We start from the raw sequence: 21,696 nt of genomic DNA on the forward strand, positions 1-21,696 counted from the left end.
GGGGTGCAAAGAGTGGCACAAACACAGGGGAGACGCGGCAGCGACAGGGGAGGGAGAAAAGGTCAAACACGCCGCGCTCGACGCGTTTGTTTGGTTTTCAGCCCAAACTTCCACCCACGGGCCAAAGGCAAGGGCAGCTCACGAGCAAGGGCTGGTTCATCCCTTCGGCGCCGCGCAGCCACTGCTTAAAAACAACCCTAAAATGACAAAAAGCCATTCCAAGCACCCCACATTTCTCTAGAGCTCCATGCTCTTCCCCGATAGCTGTGAGGCAGCGGGAGAGCCAGACACTGCCAAAAACGGGAGTGGAAGGAAAGTGGCACTTTGTGTGTCTGGCTGATGTGATGCTGTTCAGTTCTAAGTTGAACTCAGCGGTCTCAGGGGTCCTGCCAGCCATGCCCACCCTCAGGGGCCAGGCCTGGTGCACCAGCTGCGACCCCCTCACACCCAGGCGTCCCCAGAGAAAAGATTTAAGGGATAACACTTCTCCCCGGTACAAGGGCTGCACCATGTCTTTCTCTCCCTGCTTGGGCAACCCTGACGCTCATGAGGGGCTGCGGGCAGCCCCCGAACCGGGCTCGGAGAGCGTACGAACGCCTCAGCGCACACACCGCGCCCGGCCGCGGCTCCCGCCGCTCTGAGGGGACTGCGCCGCCGCCGGGCCTTTTTATACCGCGCGCGCGCCCGGTCACGTGGCCCCGCCCCGCCGCTGACGTCATCGCCGCGCGCGGCAGCATGGCGGCCGCAGCGGCGCCCGGCGTGGCGCCGGTTCGAGCCCGGTGAGTGCGGGATCGCGGCCTCGGCCCCTCCTGAACCCCCCCCGGGACGTGCCCGACCCCTCTGTAACCCCCTCAGAACGGGCTCGGGCCCTTCATAACCTTATCCGGTATGTGTCCGGTCTCTTCATAAACCTCCCGGTACATTGCTAAGCCCTCCATAACCCCACTGGTACCTGCCGGGTCCCTTCATAAACCTCCCGGTACATTCCTGATCCTTCCATAACCCCCCAAAATCTGCCCAGTCCCTTCATAAACCTCCCGGTACATTCCCGACCCCTCCATAACCCTCCCCAGTACATTCCCAACTCCTCCATGACCCTCCCCAGTACGTGCCTGGTCCCTCCAGAATCCTCCCAGTACATTCCCGACCTCTCCAAACCCCCCCCAGTCCATCCCCAGCCCCTCCTGCCCCCGGTACCCCCCCCATAACACCCCCTCCTGACCCCCTTTTTCCACGGACACCCCCTTTCCCCGCAGGTTCCTCACCTCCAAGGAGCAGTTCCACGCCTACCTGCGGGCAGGGGGCAAGGAGGAAGAGGAGGAGAAGGAAGAGGAGCAGGTCAGCGAACCCCCAGCCAAGAGAGTGAAGGCAGAGGAGCTCGGCCAGGATGGGGAAAGCCGAGGGAATGCTGGAGAGGAGGAGGAGGAGCGCCAGGAGAAGAAGAGAGCCCGGGGGCAGAACAAGAGCCGCCCGTGCATGAAACCCAACAGCTACGAGCAGAGCAGGCTGTGCCCCTCGGTGACACAGGTGGGACACAGGGCCCTGCTCTGCCTGGCTTAGGTGGGATTTTGGGAAGGAATTCCTCCCTGGGAGGGTGGGCAGGCCCTGGCACAGGGTGCCCAGAGCAGTTGTGGCTGCCCCTGGATCCCTGGAAGTGTGCAAGGTGAGGCTGGACGGGGCTTGGAGCAGCCTGGCACAGTGGGAGGTGCCCCTGCAGGCGGGACTGGATGGGATTTATAGACCCAAACCAGTTTGGAATTCCATAAAAACCAGCTGGGAGAGGGTGGCGAGGGATGGGCTGAGTGTCACCTTCCCTGAAGCGTGTCCATCCCTCCCTCCTGGGAGCATTCCCTCGCTCACCTGGGCATGTCAGGTGAGGCTCAGAGCAGCTCTGGGCCGTGCTGCCCCGTGCCCACCTTGCCCTGCTCCGTGCTGTCCCCAGGGCTGTGCCGGGCAGTGCCGCTTCGGGCCGCGCTGCCGCTTCCTCCACGACGTGGCCGAGTACCTGGCGGCCAAACCGGCCGACCTGGGCCGGCGCTGCGTCCTCTTCGACACCTTCGGCCACTGTCCCTACGGTGTCACCTGCCGCTTCGGCCAGGCCCACCTCGGGGACGGCCACCAGAACCTGCTCAACGCCGCCCTGGCGCAGCAGTGGGAAGGGAAGCTGCTGGTGAGGAACGGCCTCTCCAAGGACCTCCAGCAGCAGCTGCGCAAGAGGAAGTTCAGCTTCCAGAAGGCCGAGGAGTTTCTCCGTGGGCTCCGTGGTGGGAAGGGAGGCAAAGCCACGGGGGGCTCCACGGAGGTGTCCGACTGCTCTGCTCCCCAGGAGGGCCTGGGAGACAGCCCTGTGCTGCAGGAGCAAGGAGAAGATCCCAAACCTGAGGTCCTGCAGAATTCCCAAAGGCCTGAGGGTGATCCCAAACCTGAGGCCCTGCAGAACTCCCAAAGGGCTGAGGGTGATGCCAACCCTGAGGTCCTGAAGAGCTCCCAAGGGGCTGAAGGTGATCCCAGACCTGAGGCCCTGAAGAGCTCCCAAGGGGCTGAGGGTGATCCCAACCCTGAGGTCCTGCAGAATTCCCAAAGGGCTGAGGGTGCTTCCAAACCTGAGGTCCTGAAGAGCTCCCAAAGGCCTGAGGGTGATGCCAACCCTGAGGTCCTGCAGAACTCCCAAAGGGCTGAGGTTGATACCAAACCTGAGGCCCTGCAGAGCTCCCGAGGGGCTGAGGGTTCTCCCAAACCTGAGGCCTTTCAGAACTCCCAAAGGCCTGAGGTTGATCCCAACCCTGAGGTCCTGAAGAGCTCCCAAGGAGCTGCAGGTGCTCCCTCCATCCCAACCCTGGGCCCGCTGACAGATGAAGACGTCACGAAGCTGCGGCCGTGTGAGAAGAAGAAGGTGAGAGTCCCTTGTGTCCCGGTCCCGTGGTGGAGATTGTGCATGCAAAGATGGAAGAGAAACCCCTTGGAGAGCCTTTAGCTGGGGGAGGCAGGCAGAGCATTTCTTATCTATGGAAGGAACTCCTCCCTGTGAGGGTGGGGAGGGGCTGGGATGGAATTCCCAAAAAAGCTGTGGGTGCCTCATCCCTGGAAGTGTCCAAGGCCAGGCTGGACAGGGCTTGAAGCACCCTGGGATAGTGGAAGGTGTCACTGCCCCTGGCCAGGGCATGGAATTGGATGATCCTTAAGGTCCTTTCCAAGCCAAACCATTGTGTGATTCCCTAAAAACCACTGCAGCTCTGCTGACCTGCTCCTCCATCCCTGTTTTCCAGCTGGAAATCCAAGGCAAGCTCTACCTGGCTCCACTGACCACGGTAGGTTGGTAACTCCATCCTTGTGCCAAAGCTCGCTGTGGGCACGGTTGGAACAGAGCAGATCTCCTGACAATCCCTGTCCCTGCTCTCCCTGGCAGTGTGGAAACCTCCCTTTCCGACGGATCTGCAAACGTTTTGGAGCAGATGTCACCTGTGGGGAGATGGCTGTGTGCACCAACCTGCTCCAGGGCCAGTCCTCCGAGTGGGCTCTGCTCAAACGCCACCACACCGAGGACATCTTCGGCGTGCAGGTGAGGGTTATCACCCCACAACCCACCAGAAACTCACTTCCCAGGGGGAAAAGCTGCCTCTGGAACTCAGGGAAGCTCCTTCCCTTTGGCAGCTGGAGGGAGCCTTTCCAGACACCATGACCAAGTGTGCAGAGCTCCTGAACAGGACGATTGACGTGGATTTTGTTGACATCAACGTCGGGTGTCCCATTGACCTGGTCTACAAGAAGGTGAGAAGTTCTGTGGTGCATTTTCCTTCCATGAATCCTCGTCTTCACCCTCATCCTCTGCTGCCTGATTGCTCTTTCCAGTCTGATCCAGAGCTCCCAGTTCATTCATGATCTCAGTGAGAAGGGGAATAAGGAGCAGGGAATGGCTGTCCCTGCCTGGCGGGATTTGGGAGGGAGAAGCACTCTGGAGAATTTCTTGAAGGATCCACTTTCTCCAAACTTTGAGATGCTCCAAGGACTCTCCACTGTGTGAGGAAGGTCCTGAGCTCCATGTTTTGTCCCTCAGGGAGGAGGCTGTGCTCTGATGACTCGCTCCAACAAGTTCGAGCAGATCGTCCGCGGGATGAACTCGGTGAGTCGGAGCACCTGGAGCTGAGCTGATGGAGCCCAGTCCAGCCTGGCCTCATCTTCCCACCTCTGCAGGTGCTGGATGTCCCACTGACGGTGAAGATCCGGACTGGGGTGCAGGAAAAGGTTAACGTGGCTCACAAAATCATCCCCAGGATCCGGGAGTGGGGCGCGTCCATGGTCACGGTACGGGGACAGATGTGTGGGGTTGGTGGCTGGGGAGTTGTGCCTGGAGATCAGATGGGGATGAGCTTCCCCTGCCTTTTTGTGTCCTCTGCTAATAAAAGAGGAAAATTCAGGTGTTTTCCTCCCTGCTCCCAAGCCTTGGCTCCATGATCATGGAATCCCAGGATGGTTTGGGAAGGGACCTTTGAAGCTGATCCCATCCCTTTCCACTGTCCCAGGCTGCTCCAAGCCCTGTCCAGCCTGTCCTTGGACACTTCCAGGGATGGGGGAGCCACAGATGGTTCCTGCAGTGCTCTGGAGCAGGAGTTTCCCCCAGTCAGGAGTGGGGAATGTGGGATCAGCTCTTTGTGTGGAGATTCATTCTGGCCCACGGTGCCTTCCCTACAGAGAGCCACTTCTTGCTCTGGCTCACAAATAGCCCAGATATCACCCCAAAAGCCTCCAGCCCTTTCAGCTCTGCTCAGCCCTTCCTCAGCCTGCTGTCAGCACCCCTGGCTCTAAATCCAGTTCTTTGTGTCCAGTTCTGGGCCCCTCAGTTTGGGAAGGACGTTGAGACACTTGAGTGCATCCAAAGGAGGGCAACGAGGCTGGAGAGGGGCTGGGAGCACAAACCCTGTGAGGAAGCACTGAGGGAGCTGGGGGTGCTCAGCCTGGAGAAAAGGAGACTCAGGGCTGACCTCAGCACTCTCCACAGCTCCTGAGAGGTGGCTGTGGCCAGCTGGGCTTGGGCTCTTTCTCCAGGAACTGACAGAACCAGAGCACACAGCCTCGAGCTGCGTCAAGGGAAATTTAGGTTGGATATCAGGAAAAAGTTTTTTATGGAAAGAGTGATAAAGTACTGGAATGGTTTTCCTGGGGAGGTGGTGGAGTCACCACCCCTGGATGTGTTTGAACAAGGCCCGGATGTGGCACTGGGTGCCAGGGTTTAGTTTAGGGGTTAGGGATGGGTTGGACTCGATGACTTCAAAGGTCTCTTCCAACCCGGTGGTTCTGTGAATTCTGTAAATCCACAAGTACATCCCAAGGGATCCCTTACCCAGCTCTGCTCTGTCAGCACCCACAGATCCCAAGGTTGATCCCAAGGCCAATCCCAAGGCTCCCTTCCCCACCTAGGTGTCCCTGCCTCTGTCCCTCCCTGCCTCCTTCCCTCCCTGTCTCTGTCCCTGCCTGCCCGTGCAGCGAGGTGTCCCTGGCTGTGTCCCTGGCTCTGTCCCTCCCTGGCTCTGTCCCTGTCTCTGTCCCTGCCTGCCCGTGCAGCGAGGTGTCCCTGGCTGTGTCCCTGTCTCTGTCCCTCCCTGGCTGTGTCCCTGTCTCTGTCCCTGGCTCTGTCCCTGCCTGCCCGTGCAGCGAGGTGTCCCTGGCTCTGTCCCTGGCTCTGTCCCTCCCTGGCTGTGTCCCTGGCTCTGTCCCTGCCTGCCCGTGCAGCGAGGTGTCCCTGGCTCTGTCCCTGGCTCTGTCCCTGGCTCTGTCCCTGCCTGCCCGTGCAGCGAGGTGTCCCTGGCTCTGTCCCTGTCTCTGTCCCTGGCTCTGTCCCTGCCTGCCCGTGCAGCGAGGTGTCCCTGGCTCTGTCCCTGGCTCTGTCCCTGGCTCTGTCCCTCCCTGTCTCTGTCCCTGGCTCTGTCCCTGGCTGTGTCCCTGGCTCTGTCCCTGCCTGCCCGTGCAGCGAGGTGTCCCTGGCTCTCTCCACAGCTGCACGGGCGCTCCCGGGAGCAGAGGTACACCCGGAGTGCAGACTGGCAGTACATCGCCGAGTGCGCCCGCCTCGCCAGCCCCATGCCTCTCTTTGGTACGTGGGGCTTCCTTTGGCGCTCGTTCCCTTTCAAATCCCTTCCTAAATGGGGGGGAAGAACGCGTTCCCAAGGATGGTTACATGGGGGAAAGCTTGGAGCATCCCTGGTGCTGCTGAGGGAAGGGGCACGAATCACTTGGGGTGATGAAAACCCCTTTTAAAGGGGTTTTCTTGGATTTTGTGGCACAAAATCCCTAAACCTTCAAGGAAACGAGCTGGGAGCGAAGGAGAAGAGAGGAGAAGGCTCCTTTTTTCCTTGTAAGGGAACATCCATCAGAAACATCCCTGGGAATCCAAAGCAGGAGCCTCTTTGGACCATCTGCCTCTTGGACATTGTGTCCATTTTGAATTTTATCCCATGCCTGGATTAGCTCACTTTGACTTGTCCTCACGGATCTCTTTGACCTCTGGCTTCTCCCTCCTTTCCGGGCAGGAAATGGGGATATTTTGTCCTATGAAGATGCAAATCGAGCCATGCAGATGGGAGTTTCTGGAATCATGATTGCAAGGCAAGTGCCTGTGTTTCCCTTCACTCCTGAGCTCTGGTGGTTCAAGAAGGAAAAAAATAAATAATAAAAAGGGATTAAAAAAATCCCTAAACAAACCCCAAAGCGTGGAATTTCCTCTCAGTGAAACCACTCTGACAGTTGGTAAAATCAATTTGTATCAGTTGGAACTTCTTGTTGGAATGGAAAAGAAGGTTTAAAGCAGAATTGGCTGGGAAACCAGTGCTGGAAAGTGTCTCAAATCTTCAGGAGCATCAGTGATGGGAATAACAATCCCCTTTTTTTTTTTTTTTTTTTTTTTTTTTTTTTTTGTTTGGCTGCAGAGGGGCGCTCATCAAACCCTGGCTTTTCACGGAAATCAAGGAGCAGAGACACTGGGATATCTCCTCCAGAGAGAGATTTGACATCCTCAAGGACTTCACCAACTACGGCCTGGAGCACTGGGGGTCAGACACTCAGGGAGTGGAAAAAACCAGGAAATTCCTGCTGGAATGGCTCTCCTTCCTGTGCAGGTAACACTGCCCAGCCAGGGGGACCTTTAAACAATAATTAATGAATCCCTAGCTCTCACTGCTGTCGCATTTCATTTTATTGCAGGTACATTCCAGTCGGGTTGTTGGAACATCTACCTCAGAAAATCAACGAGCGGCCGCCCTATTACCTGGGGAGGGACTACCTGGAGACCCTCATGGCCAGCCAAAACGTGGATGATTGGATCAAAATAAGGTAATGAAGCGTCAAAATTTCATTTCAATTGCTAAAAAAGGGACCTGGCAGAGCCCCTGTAGGGCCACAGGGATGTTTGAGAGCTGGGGACTGAACACTGACCGCTCCTTGGGTTTGGTTTTGTTGTTGTCTTTCCTCCCTGGAAGTGCCCAAAGCCAGGCTGGACAGGGCTGGGAGCAGCCTGGGCTGGTGGGGGGCGTCCCTGGGGTGGCACTGGATGGGCTTTAAGGTGTCTGGATTAATTCTAGAATTGATTCTTTCTCCCAGTGAGCTGCTCCTGGGCCCCGTCCCGCCCAGCTTCACCTTCCTGCCAAAACACAAGGCCAATTCCTACAGATAGGGCTGGCCAGGCCCTGTCCCTTGGCGTCAGGAGGAGCTTGGATGGGCTGTGAGGAGGAGCAGGGCTCCTGGCACGTGGAATAAAGCTGATGTTTTTAGAAGCTGGTGAGTCTTTTGCCTTCCTGCCCCGCACCAATCCTGGCAGACAAACACCTGTTAGTGAGGGGATCTTTTTGCCTCCAGCTCACAGCCAGATCTGTCCCCACATCACTGAGAAAGAAGCCTCAGCTCCCACCTGGGGTGACAAACTCCCAGGACGAGGAGCAGCGGCGTCCCCCCAGCCCTTCTGCTGTCCCCCACAACCAGGGTGGCATGGAGCTGATGTTCAAGCTCCAAAGAGAAGCCTCTCAAAGAATTCCAGAGGCTCTGGGGACAGCCTGGAGGGTCTCAGCAGACCCCAGTGGCACCAGCAGAGTGGGGAGAGCGGTGCTCCCAGCCCCGACAGCGCTGCTGTCCATCCATCGTGGCCACCTCCACAGGGATATCCCCAGGCACCCGCAGCTCCCCAGCCACTCTGCTGCCCCCAGAACAAGGTGTCAGGCACAGGGCAGGGCTGGGGCACCGCGGGGACCCCCGGCTCGCCCCGCCACGATCCCCTGGACGAGCTGCTGCCTCGGTAGGTGTCATGGCGGCGCCCTGTGCCTCGGTAGGTGTCATGGCGGCGCCCTGTGCCTCGGTAGCTGTCATGGCGGCGCCCTGTGCCTCGGTAGCTGTCATGGCGGCGCTCTGTGCCTCGGTAGGTGTCATGGCGGAGCCAGGAAGCGGAAGTCGTTGCTGTCACGTGACACCCGCCCGGTTCCGCGTGCGGGTGGCGGTAACGCCCGGTAGGGGCGGGGGGGGGCACGGGGGGAACTGGGAGGAACTGGGAGGAACTGGAGGCACCGGGAACCGGGGTGGGGCCCGGGAAGGGGCGCTGGGGACCCAGCGGGGTAAATGGAGGGGTACAGAGATAACGGGGGAGAGCGGGGGGCACGCAGTGGGTCGGGATGGGGGGACTGGGAGGAACTGGGGGGAACTGGGAGGTACTGGGGGGCACTGGGGGCGATGGCAGAGGGGTCTGGGGGGTGCGGGCCGCACAGCAGGAGCAATGGGGGCACTGGGAGGGTGCGGCAGGGGTAACTGGGATATGCAGAGGGGATAACTGGGAGGACTGGAGAGGGAACTGGGAGGGCGCCCAGCCCTAACTGGGAGAACTGGGAGGGTACCCAGGCGCTAACTGGGTGAACTGGGGGGGCAGAGGGGAACTGGGGGTGTATCTAGGCTCAAACTGGGAGGCACCCAGCCCCTAACTGGGAGGGCACCCAGCCCTAACTGGGAGGACTGGGAGGACGCCCATCCCTGACTGGGAGGACTGGGAGGCGCCCAGCCCTAACTGGGGGACACCCATCCCTGACTGGGGGACGCCCATCCCTAACTGGGAGGACTGGGGGACACCCATCCCTAACTGGGAGGACTGGGGGACACCCATCCCTAACTGGGGGACTCCCATCCCTAACTGGGAGGACTGGGAGGACACCCATCCCTAACTGGGGGACTCCCATCCCTGACTGGGAGGACTGGGAGGACTCCCATCCCTAACTGGGAGGACTGGGAGGACTCCCATCCCTAACTGGGGGACTCCCATCCCTGACTGGAGGACTCCCATCCCTGACTGGAGGACTCCCATCCCTAACTGGGAGGACTGGGAGGACACCCATCCCTAACTGGGGGACTCCCATCCCTGACTGGGGGACTCCCATCCCTGGCTGGGGGACTCCCATCCCTAACTGGGAGGACTGGGTGGACTCCCATCCCTAACTGGGAGGACTCCCATCCCTGACTGGGGGACTCCCATCCCTGACTGGGGGACTCCCATCCCTAACTGGGAGGACTCCCATCCCTAACTGGGGGGCACCCATCCCTAACTGGAGGACTCCCATCCCTAACTGGAGGACTCCCATCCCTAACTGGGGGACTCCCATCCCTAACTGGGAGGACTGGGAGGACACCCATCCCTGGCTGGGGGACTCCCATCCCTGGCTGGGGGACTCCCATCCCTAACTGGGGGACTCCCATCCCTAACTGGGAGGACTGGGAGGTGCCCATCCCTGGCTGGCCCCGCAGGATGGGGCCGCGCTGCTGGCGCGCGCTCTTCTCGGGCCGCCTGCTGCTCCTCACCAACAGCCTGAGCGCCGGGGGGCTCCTGGCGGCCGGGGACGGCCTGCAGCAGCACTGGCAGCGCCGCCAGCAGCCCGAGAGCCAGCTGCAACTGGGACGGACTGGTGAGCACTGGGACGGGCACTGGGACACACTGGGACGGGCTGCTGAGCACTGGGACACACTGGGACGGGCACTGGGACACACTGGGACGGACTGGTGAGCACTGGGACACACTGGGACGGGCACTGGGACGGACTGGTGGGCACTGGGACACACTGGGACGGGCACTGGGACACACTGGGACGGACTGGTGAGCACTGGGACGGGCACTGGGACACACTGGGACGGGCTGGTGAGCACTGGGACACACTGGGACACACTGGGACGGGCTGGTGAGCACTGGGACAGGCACTGGAACATACTGGTGAGCACTGGGATGTACTGGTGAGCACTGGGACGTACTGGGACGGGCACTGGGACGGGCTGCTGAGCACTGGGACGGACTGGGACGGGCACTGGGACACACTGGGACGGGCACTGGGACGGGCTGGTGAGCACTGGGACAGGCTGGTGAGCACTGGGACGGGCACTGGGATGGGCTGGTGAGCACTGGGATGTACTGGTGAGCACTGGGACACACTGGTGAGCACTGGGACAGGCTGGTGAGCACTGGGACGGGCACTGGGATGGGCTGGTGAGCACTGGGATGTACTGGTGAGCACTGGGACGGGCACTGGGATGGGCTGGTGAGCACTGGGATGTACTGGTGAGCACTGGGACGGGCACTGGGATGGGCTGGTGAGCACTGGGATGTACTGGTGAGCACTGGGACGGGCACTGGGATGGGCTGGTGAGCACTGGGACAGGCTGGTGAGCACTGGGACGTACTGGTGAGCACTGGGACGGGCTGGTGAGCACTGGGACGTACTGGTGAGCACTGGGACGGGCTGGTGAGCACTGGGACGTACTGGTGAGCACTGGGACGGGCTGGTGAGCACTGGGACAGGCTGGTGAGCACTGGGACAGGCACTGGGACATACTGGTGAGCACTGGGACGGGCTGGTGAGCACTGGGACATACTGGTGGGCACTGGGACGGGCAGGGAGGGGTGGCAGGGATGCCTGGTAGCGTGCAGAGCCCGTCGTGAGCGCGCAGGAGCTCGGGGAGTTCAGAAGAGGAGCAGAGTCCATTTGGTTTTTGAACCAACAGTCCGTTCATTTCCTCTTCTTACAGAGGAGGATGTGAGACAGTCATTGTTTACATGAATGTAAAACAATTATTATTTCCATTATTATTATTTCCATTATTATTTACATTATTATTTACATTATTTACATTTTTACATTATTATTTACATTATTTACATTATTTACATTATTATTATTTCCATTATTATTATTTCCATTATTATTTACATTGTTTCCATTATTTACATTATTATTTCCATCATTATTTCCATTATTTCCATTATTATTTACATTATTGTTTACAATATTTATATTATTTACATTATTTCCATTGTTTCCAATATTTACATTATTTCCATTATTATTTCCATTGTTTCCAATATTTACATTACTTACATTATTATTTACATTGTTTACATTATTCGCATTATTTACATCTCATTTGCATGAGAACTCCAGCAGAAATCTGCAAGCACCAGAAGGCGTGGAAAACTTTTGAAAGAACTCGAAAACTTCTCAAACAACTATAAAAGAAAGCACTTTTTTTAAAAAAAAATCAACCTAACACCGCCCAGCCCGTTGTGCACCCACAGGGAAATCCAGGAATCCACCCCCTCCCTCACAGCGGGAGGAATTCCTCCCCCAGAATTCCCTCGTGGAGCGCTCCTCGCGCCGCTCGCTCCGTGCCAAGGGGGCCGTGGTGTCGTTGCAGGGAGGATGTTTGTGGTGGGCTGCAGCCTGGGGCCGCTGATGCATTACTGGTACCTGTGGCTGGACTGGGCTCTGCCCGCCCGCGGCGTGCGCAGCCTCAGGACGGTGCTGAAGAAGGTGTTGATCGACCAGCTGGTGGCATCGCCCGCCATGGGAGCCTGGTACTTCATGGGTACGTGGGGGACGGCGGATCCGGACCCAAAATCCCAGCCCCGGGAGCTGCTGGTGATGCCTGAGGGTTTTGGTTGGGTGTTTTTCCGGCTGGGTGTAACTCTGAGCCTCGTGTGAAGCGCTGGTGAGTTCTCCGCGCTGTTGATTTGGCAAAAGGCATCACTGCAGCTCTGGCAGGGTTGGGGCTGGGACCGGTCCCTGCGGGAATTCAGTGCCCAGCACCCTCAGGGGGAAGAACCTTTCTGTGATCTCCATCCCAAATCCCTGAACCTTTCCTGATCTCCATCCCAAATCCCAGAACCTTTCTTTGATCTGCATCCCAATTCCCTGAACCTTTCTTTGATCTCCATCCCAAATCCCTGAACCTTTCCTGATCTCCATCTCAAATCCTTGAACCTTTCCCTGATCTCCATCCCAAATCCCTGGACCTTTCCCTGATCTCCATCCCAAATCCCAGAACCTTTCCCTGATCTCCATCCCAAATCCCCTTCCCCAGACCAATCAGTGCCTTCCCTTTCACTTTCCTTCCCATTTCCCTGAACTCCCTCCCTCTGGATGCCACACTGGGAGGGGTTTGGGGCTTTTCCCAGCAATTCCCACCCCAATTCCCAGCCTGGAACGATCCCCACTGACCCCTCCTGTCCCCGCAGCCATCGGCACCCTGGAGGGCCAATCTCTCCAGGAGAGCTGGGACGAGCTGAAGGAGAAATTTTGGGAATTGTACAAGGTGAGCCTCTCCCTGGGCTGTGCCCTTTGTCCTGCTGGGAGCCGTGGGAAGCTCCCAGCTGCTCCTTGTTCCTTCCCAGGCCGACTGGAGCGTGTGGCCGGCGGCGCAGATCCTCAACTTCCTCTTCGTGCCGCCCACCTACCGCGTGATTTATGTCAACGTGGTGACCCTGGGCTGGGACACGTACCTGTCCTACCTCAAACACCGGGTGAGCCCCGCCCCTGGGGCCCTGCCGGCCCCGGGAGTTCACAGAATCACACAATTCACACAATCACAGAATTCACACAATCACGGAATTCACAGAATCACACAATTCACACAATTCACAGAATCACGGAATTCACAGAATCACAGAATCACACAATTCACACAATTCACAGAATCACGGAATTCACAGAATCCACAGAATCACACAATTCACACAATCACAGAATCACAGAATTCACAGAATCATGGAATTCACAGAATCATGGAATTCACAGAATTCACAGAATCATGGAATTCACGCAATTCACACAATTCACAGAATCACACAATTCACAGAATCACACAATTCACACAAATCACACAATCACAGAATTCACAGAATCACGGAATTCACAGAATCATGGAATTCACAGAATTCACAGAATCACACAATTCACAGAATCACACAATTCACACAATCACAGAATCACGGAATCACACAATTCACAGAATCCACAGAATCAAAGAGTTCACAGAATCACGGAATTCACACAAATCACACAATCACGGAATTCACAGAATCACACAATTCACACTATCACAGAATCACACAATTCACAGAATTCACAGAATCATGGAATTCACAGAATCGCACAATTCACACAAATCACACAATTCACAGAATCACAATTCACACAATTCACACAATCACAGAATCACAGAATTCACAGAATCACAGAATTCACACAATCCACAGAATCACACAATTCACACAAATCACACAATCACGGAATTCACAGAATCCACAGAATCACACAATTCACACAAATCACAGAATTCACAGAATCACACGATTCACAGAATCACGGAATTCACAGAATCACAGAATTCACACAATTCACAGAATCCACACAATCACAGAATTCATACAATCACAGAATTCACCCAATCCACACAATCACAGAATTCACACAAGTCATACAATTCATGGAATCACACAATTCACAGAATCACTGAGTTGGAAGAGACCCTAAAAGTCATCAAGTCCAAACCAGCCCTAACCCCTAAACTAAACCCTGGCACCCAGTGCCACATCCAGTCTTAAACACTTAAACAAACCCAGGGATGGTGACTCCACCACCTCCCCTGTCCCCAGGAATTCCCAAAATCCCCCCAAATTCACAGAATTCACAACATTAACACAATTCACAGAATCACCGGGTTGGAAGAGAACCTAAAGAACATTGAATCCAACCCATCCCTAACCCCTCAACTAAACCCTGGCACCCAGTGCCACATCCAGGCCTTGTTCAAACACATCCAGGGGTGGTGACTCCACCACCTCCCCAGGAAAACCATTCCAGTACTTTCCCACTCTTTCCATACACAAACTTTTTCCTGATATCCAACCTAAATTCCCCTTGACGCAGCTCCAGGCTGTGCCCTCTGGTTCTGTCAGTTCCTGGAGACAGAGCCCAAGCCCAGCTGAGCACAGCCACCTCTCAGGAGCTGTGGAGAGTGCTGAGCTCAGCCCTGAGTCTCCTTTTCTCCAGGCTGAGCACCCCCAGCTCCCTCAGTGCTTCCTCACAGGGTTTGTGCTCCCAGCCCCCTCTGGATGCTCTCAGGTGTCCTTCCCAAGCTGCGGGGCCAGCACTGGGCGCAGCCCTCGAGGCGTGGTGTCCAGGACGAGCTCCTGCTCCCGCTGCAATGCCCGGCTCACCCCGGGACCCCTCGGTGTTTTCCAGCCCCGCGGCGCCGGGCAGGAGCCGCCGCGGCAGAGCCAGCGCAGCGCCGGGGCCTAGAGAGGGACCAGGCTGTTCCAGAGGATCCTGGAAAATGCATTTCTGGGCATCGTGGAGCGCCCCAGCTGAGGGAGCGGATGGCCAGAGCCGGTGCCTGCTGCTGATTAATTCATCTGCTAATTACGGCCGTGGGGTGGGGTTGTAACAATCTCTTGGTGCAGGATAACCTGTAAATTGATTTCTTCTGGGATTTGCCCGCGGAGCCGGGGTGAGGAGGAGCTGCTGCAGCCCCTGGGAAGGGTCCTGGCTGGGTTTGTTCCTTCTCCAGGGCAAACCAGTCCCGTGCTGCTCCTCCAGCACCTTCCATTCACCCGGATCCCCACCAAGTAGGCATTGGGAAGGAATTCTTCCCCGTGAGGGTGGGGAGGCGCTGGGATGGAATTCCCAGAGCAGCTGTGGCTGCCCCTGGATCCCTGGAAGTGTCCAGGGCCAGGTTGGAGCAGCCTGGGACAGAGGAAGGTGTCCCTGCCCGTGGCAGGGGTGGGATGAGATGGGATTTCTGGTCATTCCAACCCAAACCCGCTCCGTGCTTCACTCTGGCTGCCCCTCTGCTCTTCCCTGCAGCTCCTCTCTCCTTCCCCTCCTGCTTTTTCTCTCCCAGCTCAAGGATAAAATCACTCCACTCCCCCCGAGCTGCCTCAGCTCCCGTTTTCCCTCCGGGCGGGGGCTGCAGCCACCTGGATCCTCTATAAATAGGGATGTGATTGCACCCGTTGGCTCTGCGGCGCTCGGGAGGCGGCGGGGGGGGGTTGGAGCCAAATTTTGGCAGAGTTTGGTCCAACACATCCCCCTGCTCCCAGCCCTGGGCAAGCTGGATGCTCCCTGCATAGCCCAAGAACTGAATTATTTCCAGTGTCAATGAAAATTGCCTGAATGGGTTTGAATTTTTTTTTTTTTTTTTTTTTTAAACTTGATTTTTAAAGCTGTGCCTTAATGCTCTGCCCTGCTCCCTGCTGTCACACACGGGGAGGACTCAACTCCTCCCTCAGCAGCAGCAAGGAGCCATTTGGGGGATGATAATTTAAAAAAAAAAAAAAAAAAAAAAATCCGATTAATTTTGCTCCTCTCTGGCAACTCAGGGACCCCGAGGAACTTCTGATCAGCATTGGTTTATTTCTTCACAACATTTTCTTTTAATACAGTGATTTTTAGGAAATTGTACTCTTTTTGACACTTTTGACATTTGTACAGTACAGTGTAACTCTTCCATAAGTAAACTTCACAAAAAGGAGGAGGAGGGGAGGGAAAAGGGGAGGGAAGGAGATGGAATCGTGGTGGGGGGAGGGAGGAAATAGAGGGAAATCTGTAAAATAAAGACACAGCGCTCCAGGAAAAATAAATAAAGGGCAGCTCTGTCATGGCTACGGGAATATCCACTTATTCACAGTCTCCACAGAAGCACAGAACTACAGGAACACGAGATCCCAAATCCCTGGAGCAAACCAGCCACGGTCCTAACCCTGCTCACCCCCCACGAGCCCAACCCGGGGCCGATTCGCTCCAGTTGGCTCGGCCTCGCTGATGTATTGAATTAATTTTTCATTTTAAAATCTTATTTAAATAATAACAGTTTTGTTGTTGTTTGGTTGTGGGGAGGGGGTGGGGGGTGTGGTGGTTTGTTTTTTTTTTTTTTTTTGGTGGGTTGTTTTTTTTTTTTTAAAAGTGATATTCACAAGCAAGGTTACCACACTGAGAGAAACAAACAAAAAAAAAAATCAGAATATATATATATATATATATATAAATGCACCACCACGGCCACAGCACAGCAGGTCACGCGCACAGCGTCACTTCCTACGCCTATTTACAAGGAATTTCTGTATGTACAAGGAGGAAGACGGCGGGAGCATAAATTAGCATCTATTTATACAAATAAACAAGAGTCAGGAAATATCCATCCAGCTGGAGGGGCAGGAAAGCCGGGCACAAAGAGCCCCCCTGCACCAGGAGCTCTCGGGGTAAAGGCAAGGGGGGGGGGGGGGGCACACGGGGTGGGGGGATTTTGGGGGTGGGGGGGGTCCTGTCACAGCACCCACACGCTGGGAAGGGGGTCCCAGGGTAGGGGGATCCCCAGGACAGGGGGTTCCAGAGCAGGGTGGGGGGGGCCAGGGCAGGGGAAACCCCAGAGCAGGGGGTCCCAGAGCAGGAGAAAGGGCAGGGGGTACCAGGACAGGGGGTCCCAGAGCAGGGGGTACCAGGACAGGGGGTCCCAGAGCAGGGGGTACCAGGACAGGGGGGGGTCTCCAGAGCAGGGGGTACCAGGACAGGGGGTCCCAGAGCAGGGGGTACCAGGACAGGGTGGGGGGGGGTCTCCAGGGCAGGGGGTGCCAGGACAGGGTGGGGGTCACCAGGGGAGATGGGGCTGGGGGTGATGATGGTTTCTTGACAGTGATTAAAAGCAGAATGGGGTGTGACAGGGTGGGGTGGGGGAGTTTTCTACCAGCCCGGGCTTAAAAATAAATTAAGGGGTGGGGGGCATAGCTTAATGAATTGGGGTGGGGGGCTCCTAGAGGGGCCGCAGCCCTTTCGGAGGTATCAGCAGCAAAAGCCCCCGTGGGACCCCCAAGAGGAGGAGCTCGGGGGGGGGAGGGGGTGGGGGGTTTGGGGTGCACTGACCGTTTTTTTTGGGGGGGATTTTGGGGCGGAGGGGGGGGGGGGGGGGTTGGCCCCTAGCAGGCACAGTCCTGGTGGGGGGGGGCCTGCTGGTCCGTGAGCTGGGGGCCCTGCTTGGCGCCGGTGACCGCGGGGTCGGCCGTGTCCAGCGACTCCGACATCTTCTCGCAGATGATGTCCACCAGCCTCTCGAAGGTCTGCTTCACGTTGATGTTGTCCTTGGCGCTGGCCTCGAAAAACTCAAACCCTGAATTTGGGTGGGTGGGTGGGTGGGTGGGAGGGGGGGCGGGGGGGGACAGAGGGACAAGGGACACGCACCCAGGTCAAAGCTCCGGCCCCGCGTCCGACCGGCGCGCGGCTCCTGCTGCTCCTCCTCGTTCAATATTTAAAGGGTTTGCAACCTGCCCCCCTCGCCACACACAAAATCCCGTTTTTCCCACCCAAAGAACCCCCCGCCCCAAATCCTCCCCCCCCCCCCCCCGCCAGCATCTGGCAGAGAGTTCAAGGTGTGCAGTGACTCCGTGGTTTTTCACCACGTCGCCGCTGGCGTCGGAGCGGAGCGATTACACGGAGGGAATTAAGCCCTTAATTAAATTAATTGTGGGCTGGCAGCCGTGGTGGGACGTTCCCCCCCTCCCCAACTCACCCAGGTGCTCGGCGAGCTGGCGGCCCTTCTCCGAGGAGACCACACGTTCATCCTCCATGTCGCACTTGTTCCCCACCAGCAGCACCTGGGCGTTGTCCCAGGAGTAGGTCTTGATCTGGGTGGACCTTGGGGAAGGAAGGAAAAGGGGGGATCAGAGGCGTGGGGAGGGAGTGGCTGGGGCAGTTCGGGGTGCCCCGAGCCCCTCGCGGCGCTCACCAGTCCTGCACGGCGTTGAAGGACTCCTCGTTGGTGATGTCGTACATGAGGATGAAGCCCATGGCCCCGCGGTAGTAGGCGGTGGTGATGGTGCGGTACCGCTCCTGCCCGGCCGTGTCCTGGGCGGGGACAGCAGAATGTCACCCCCAGGGATGTGGTGACACCCCCTGGGGCCAGCAGGTCCACGGGGGCAGAGCCAGCCCCACCCTGGAATCGCCCTGGTGGGGCAGCTCCACAGTGACCATCACCCAACCAAGCATCACCCCAAAGTGACCATCACCCCAAAGTGACCACCACCCCACACCAGCCTTCACCCAACCAACCACCACCCCTCACTGACCATCACCCCACACCCACCATCACCCAACTAACCACCACCCCTCACTGACCATCACCCCCCACCCACCATCACCCCACACCCACCATCCCTCAGTGACCACCACCCCTCACTGACCACCACCCCACACTGACCATCACCCCACACCCACCATCCCTCAGTGACCACCACCCCTCACTGACCACCACCCCACAATGACCATCACCCCACACCCACCATCCCTCAGTGACCACCACCCCTCACTGACCACCACCCCACAATGACCATCACCCCACACCCACCATCCCTCAGTGACCACCACCCCTCACTGACCATCACCCCACACTGACCACCACCTTCACCGCCCATCTCCCCACACCAACCATCGCCCCCTCCCCACCACCCCAGCCCAGCACAGGGCTCTGGGGGCACCCCGAGGGTCTCTCTCCTCACCCAGATCTGCAGCTTGATGCGTTTGTCGTTCCGGTAGATGGTCTTGACCTTGAAGTCGATGCCGACGGTGCTGACGAAGGCGGGCGTGAAGGAGTCGTCGGCGTACCGGAACAGGAAGGAGGTTTTCCCCACGCTGCTGTTGCCGATGATCAGGATCTTGAACATGTAATCGAAGTTCTGGTCCGAGGATTCCTTCTGCCCATAGCGGGAGTCGGTAGCGGACGCCATCTGCAAGGTGGAGGAGAGGCCGTGACGGGGCCGGCGGCCGCAGCCCCGGCGGGGCCAGGCCCCGCTCTGGAGCCGTTTCAGGAAGATTTTGGTTCAGGATGGGCGATGGCGTGGCCATCAACGGGTCACTCGGCCCCCAAGGGCTCGGAGAGGCCACCTCGCGTCACCCCCCAGAGCAGGGAACCGCGGCGTGTCCACGGCAAATGTGGGGCACGCGGCCCCCGGGCTTCGCCACGGCCCCAGAGATTTGCCGTGGCTCCCGGGATTTGCCACGGCCGCCGGGAATTTGCCGTGGCCGCCGGGAATTTGCCGTGGCCGCCGGGAATTTGCCGTGGCGTTGCGGGTGCGGCCGGGGCGCCGCAGCCTCTCCCGCATCTTCCCGGTGACAAAATGGCACCGGCGGCGGTGCCCGCGCTCGGCGCGGCCAGCGCGGTGGCAAGGAGCCGGGGGGTGTTACAGGGCACCGGGGGTGGCACCGGGGGGTGTCACCGGGCACCGGGGGGAGGGCGATGCCAGGCAAGGGGGCACAGAGGTGGGTGCTCGCCCAGGGATGCTGGGCAGGGGGGGTGCAGGGCGCTGGGTGCCGATGGGCATTTCGGGGTGCTGGCGGAGGTGGGGGGGTTGATGGGGGGGCTCATGGGAGGGGTGCAGGGCGATGCAGGGAGGGGGTGCAGGGTGCTGGTGGGGGGGGGGTCGGGGTGCTGATGTTTGGGGGGGGGTGCAGTGATGCACGGAAGGGTTTCAGGATGCTGACGGGGGGGGTGCGCAGGGTGCTGATTGCGGGGTAGGGGGCCAGGGTGCTGATAAGGGGGGGGTCAGGGTGCTGATGGGGGTTGCACACGGGGCTGATGCGGAGGGGGTCACCCCCTGCCCCTCCCCGCAGGCCCGATCCCGCTGCACCCGCCGCACCGAGACCCCCCCCCAGGCCCTGCGCCGCCCCCCCCCGCGCCGCATCCATCATCATCATCATCATCATCATCATCCCCCCCCCCCGCCTCCTCCGCTGCAGCCGCCCCTCCCTCGCGGTACCGGGGGGGGGGTCACAGAGGGGGTTTCGGGGGGGTCCCTGCGGGGGTGTTGCTGTGGGGGGGGGTCCCGGTGGGGGTCCCCGTGGGTGGGGGGTGTAGGGGGGGGGTCTCACCTCTGCCGCGCTCGCGCCGCCGCCTCCTCCCCGCAGCGACTGCAGCAGATGCGGAGCCCGGGTGACGTCGGCGGAGGGGCGTGGCTCCCCATGCAAATGAGCTCGGACGTCATGGGCGCGCCCCTGAGGGAGGCGCTGATTGGCTCGGCGGCGCGCTTTGATGGACAGCGGGCGAACGCGGGGGAGGAGACCCCCCCCTCCCGGCGCGGTGGTGGGCGCCGCCCCCTCCTCCGGCAGCGCGCAGTGGTGCGGTCCGGCCGCGCTCCGCGGGGCGCGGGATGAACCACCCCTGCGGCGGCGGGGGTGTGGGGCGAACCATTCCCGCTCAAAGGGGGGGGGGAAGGCGAGTTTTGACAGCCTCCCTGTCGCGACATGGCGCGCTATCGCGACGCCTTCCCTAGGCGTGCAGTCGCGGGCAGGCTGATGCTTGCCGTGACGGGGCGGCTGGCGCTGAGGCGGGGCTGGTGCGCAGGTGGGCGGCCATGTCCTCCCTCGCCCTGAGGCTCCAGCGGGGATTAGGGCCGGCAGCATATGGCGGCCTGAGGGCAGCGGCGCCGCCCTGCCCTGCCCGGGGCCCCGGAGCCGCCCGGGCCCTGCCCTGCCCCGCCCGGGCTCCGTGGTTTCTGTCCCGGGGCAGCTCTTGGCTCATCCCAGACCCACAGCCCCGGGAGGACCGAGCCGGACACGGTGGGCACGGGGATATTGACCACAGCCCCCGGGGACAGTGGGGCGGCACGGCCAGGCCAGCACGGCCTGGGCAGGAGGCAGGGATGGAGCCGGCCATGGGGACGGGCACGGGCTCAGGGATGGAGCCAGAATTCGGGATGGAGCCAGAATTAGGGATGGATGCAGAATTAGGGATGGATCCCGGCTCAGGGATGGATCCTGGCTCAGGGATGGAGCCAGAATTCGGGATAGAGCCAGCTGTAGAATGGAGCCAGGCTCAGGGATGGAGCCAGAATTAGGGATGGAGCCAGGCTCAGGGATGGAGCCAGAATTCGGGATGGATGCAGCTGTAGGATGGATCCAGAACTGGGGACGCATCCAGGCTCAGGGATGGATCCAGGTTTAGGGATGGATCCAGGTTTAGGGATGGATCCCGGCTCAGGGATGGATCCTGGCTCAGGGATGGAGCCAGAATTAGGGATGGAGCCAGAATTAGGGATGGATGCAGCTGTAGGATGAATCCAGAACTGGGGACAGATCCAGGCTCAGGGATGGATCCAGAATTAGGGATGGATCCAGAATTAGGGATGGATCCAGGTTCAGGGATGGATCCAGGTTCAGGGATGGAGCCAGGCTGCTGTGGCCCTTTCCCACCTTCCCCAGCCAGCAGCCCCTCCACCTTCCTCGTGCTGCAGCCCCTCAGCCAGAAACGGGGGTTGGAAAGGGCTTTTTCCACCTGCCCCCCCCCCCCATCCAGCCCGGCAGAGTCTGGGCTGGATCTGGATTCGAGGAATTTGAGAGCACAGAGCCTCAGCCCGTCCCTCCCTGGAGA

The 21,696-nt window shown here is 58.9% G+C and overlaps 3 protein-coding genes across 6 annotated transcripts; 2 read left to right on the forward strand and 1 right to left on the reverse strand.

Moving 5' to 3' along the window:
• The first annotated feature begins 714 nt into the window (after positions 1 to 714).
• On the forward strand, positions 715 to 7,763 carry DUS3L (dihydrouridine synthase 3 like). Its single transcript, XM_053966048.1, has 13 exons — positions 715 to 779; positions 1,257 to 1,527; positions 1,943 to 2,893; positions 3,267 to 3,308; positions 3,407 to 3,559; positions 3,652 to 3,768; positions 4,055 to 4,120; positions 4,192 to 4,302; positions 5,992 to 6,088; positions 6,525 to 6,600; positions 6,921 to 7,109; positions 7,195 to 7,323; positions 7,591 to 7,763. The coding sequence occupies exons 1-13, from the start codon at positions 736 to 738 to the stop codon at positions 7,661 to 7,663; spliced, it is 2,319 nt and encodes a 772-aa protein (XP_053822023.1). The 5' UTR covers positions 715 to 735; the 3' UTR covers positions 7,664 to 7,763.
• A 646-nt stretch (positions 7,764 to 8,409) lies between these two features.
• Positions 8,410 to 16,152, forward strand: LOC128800705 (mpv17-like protein 2). 4 transcript variants are annotated; one of them, XM_053966116.1, is made up of 6 exons: positions 8,410 to 8,486; positions 9,766 to 9,923; positions 11,701 to 11,871; positions 12,521 to 12,597; positions 12,677 to 12,805; positions 14,529 to 16,152. In XM_053966116.1, exons 2-6 carry the CDS (start codon positions 9,767 to 9,769, stop codon positions 14,583 to 14,585), a joined length of 591 nt encoding a protein of 196 aa, XP_053822091.1. In that variant the 5' UTR covers positions 8,410 to 8,486; position 9,766; the 3' UTR covers positions 14,586 to 16,152. The 4 variants fall into 4 exon arrangements, with proteins under 4 accessions (XP_053822091.1, XP_053822092.1, XP_053822093.1 ...); XM_053966117.1 differs by having other exon boundaries at positions 8,444 to 8,486; positions 9,731 to 9,923; XM_053966118.1 differs by lacking the exon at positions 8,410 to 8,486 and adding an exon at positions 8,523 to 8,591.
• RAB3A (RAB3A, member RAS oncogene family) lies at positions 15,679 to 20,281 on the reverse strand. Its single transcript, XM_053966156.1, has 5 exons — positions 20,199 to 20,281; positions 18,830 to 19,057; positions 18,061 to 18,179; positions 17,845 to 17,969; positions 15,679 to 17,445 (listed from the first exon to the last, which is right to left on the reverse strand). Exons 2-5 carry the CDS (start codon positions 19,055 to 19,057, stop codon positions 17,255 to 17,257), a joined length of 663 nt encoding a protein of 220 aa, XP_053822131.1. The 5' UTR covers positions 20,199 to 20,281; the 3' UTR covers positions 15,679 to 17,254.
• Positions 20,282 to 21,696: the final 1,415 nt, after the last annotated feature.

The sequence above is a fragment of the Vidua chalybeata genome, chromosome 27 (genome assembly GCF_026979565.1).
Source record: "Vidua chalybeata isolate OUT-0048 chromosome 27, bVidCha1 merged haplotype, whole genome shotgun sequence".
NCBI lineage: Eukaryota > Metazoa > Chordata > Aves > Passeriformes > Viduidae > Vidua > Vidua chalybeata.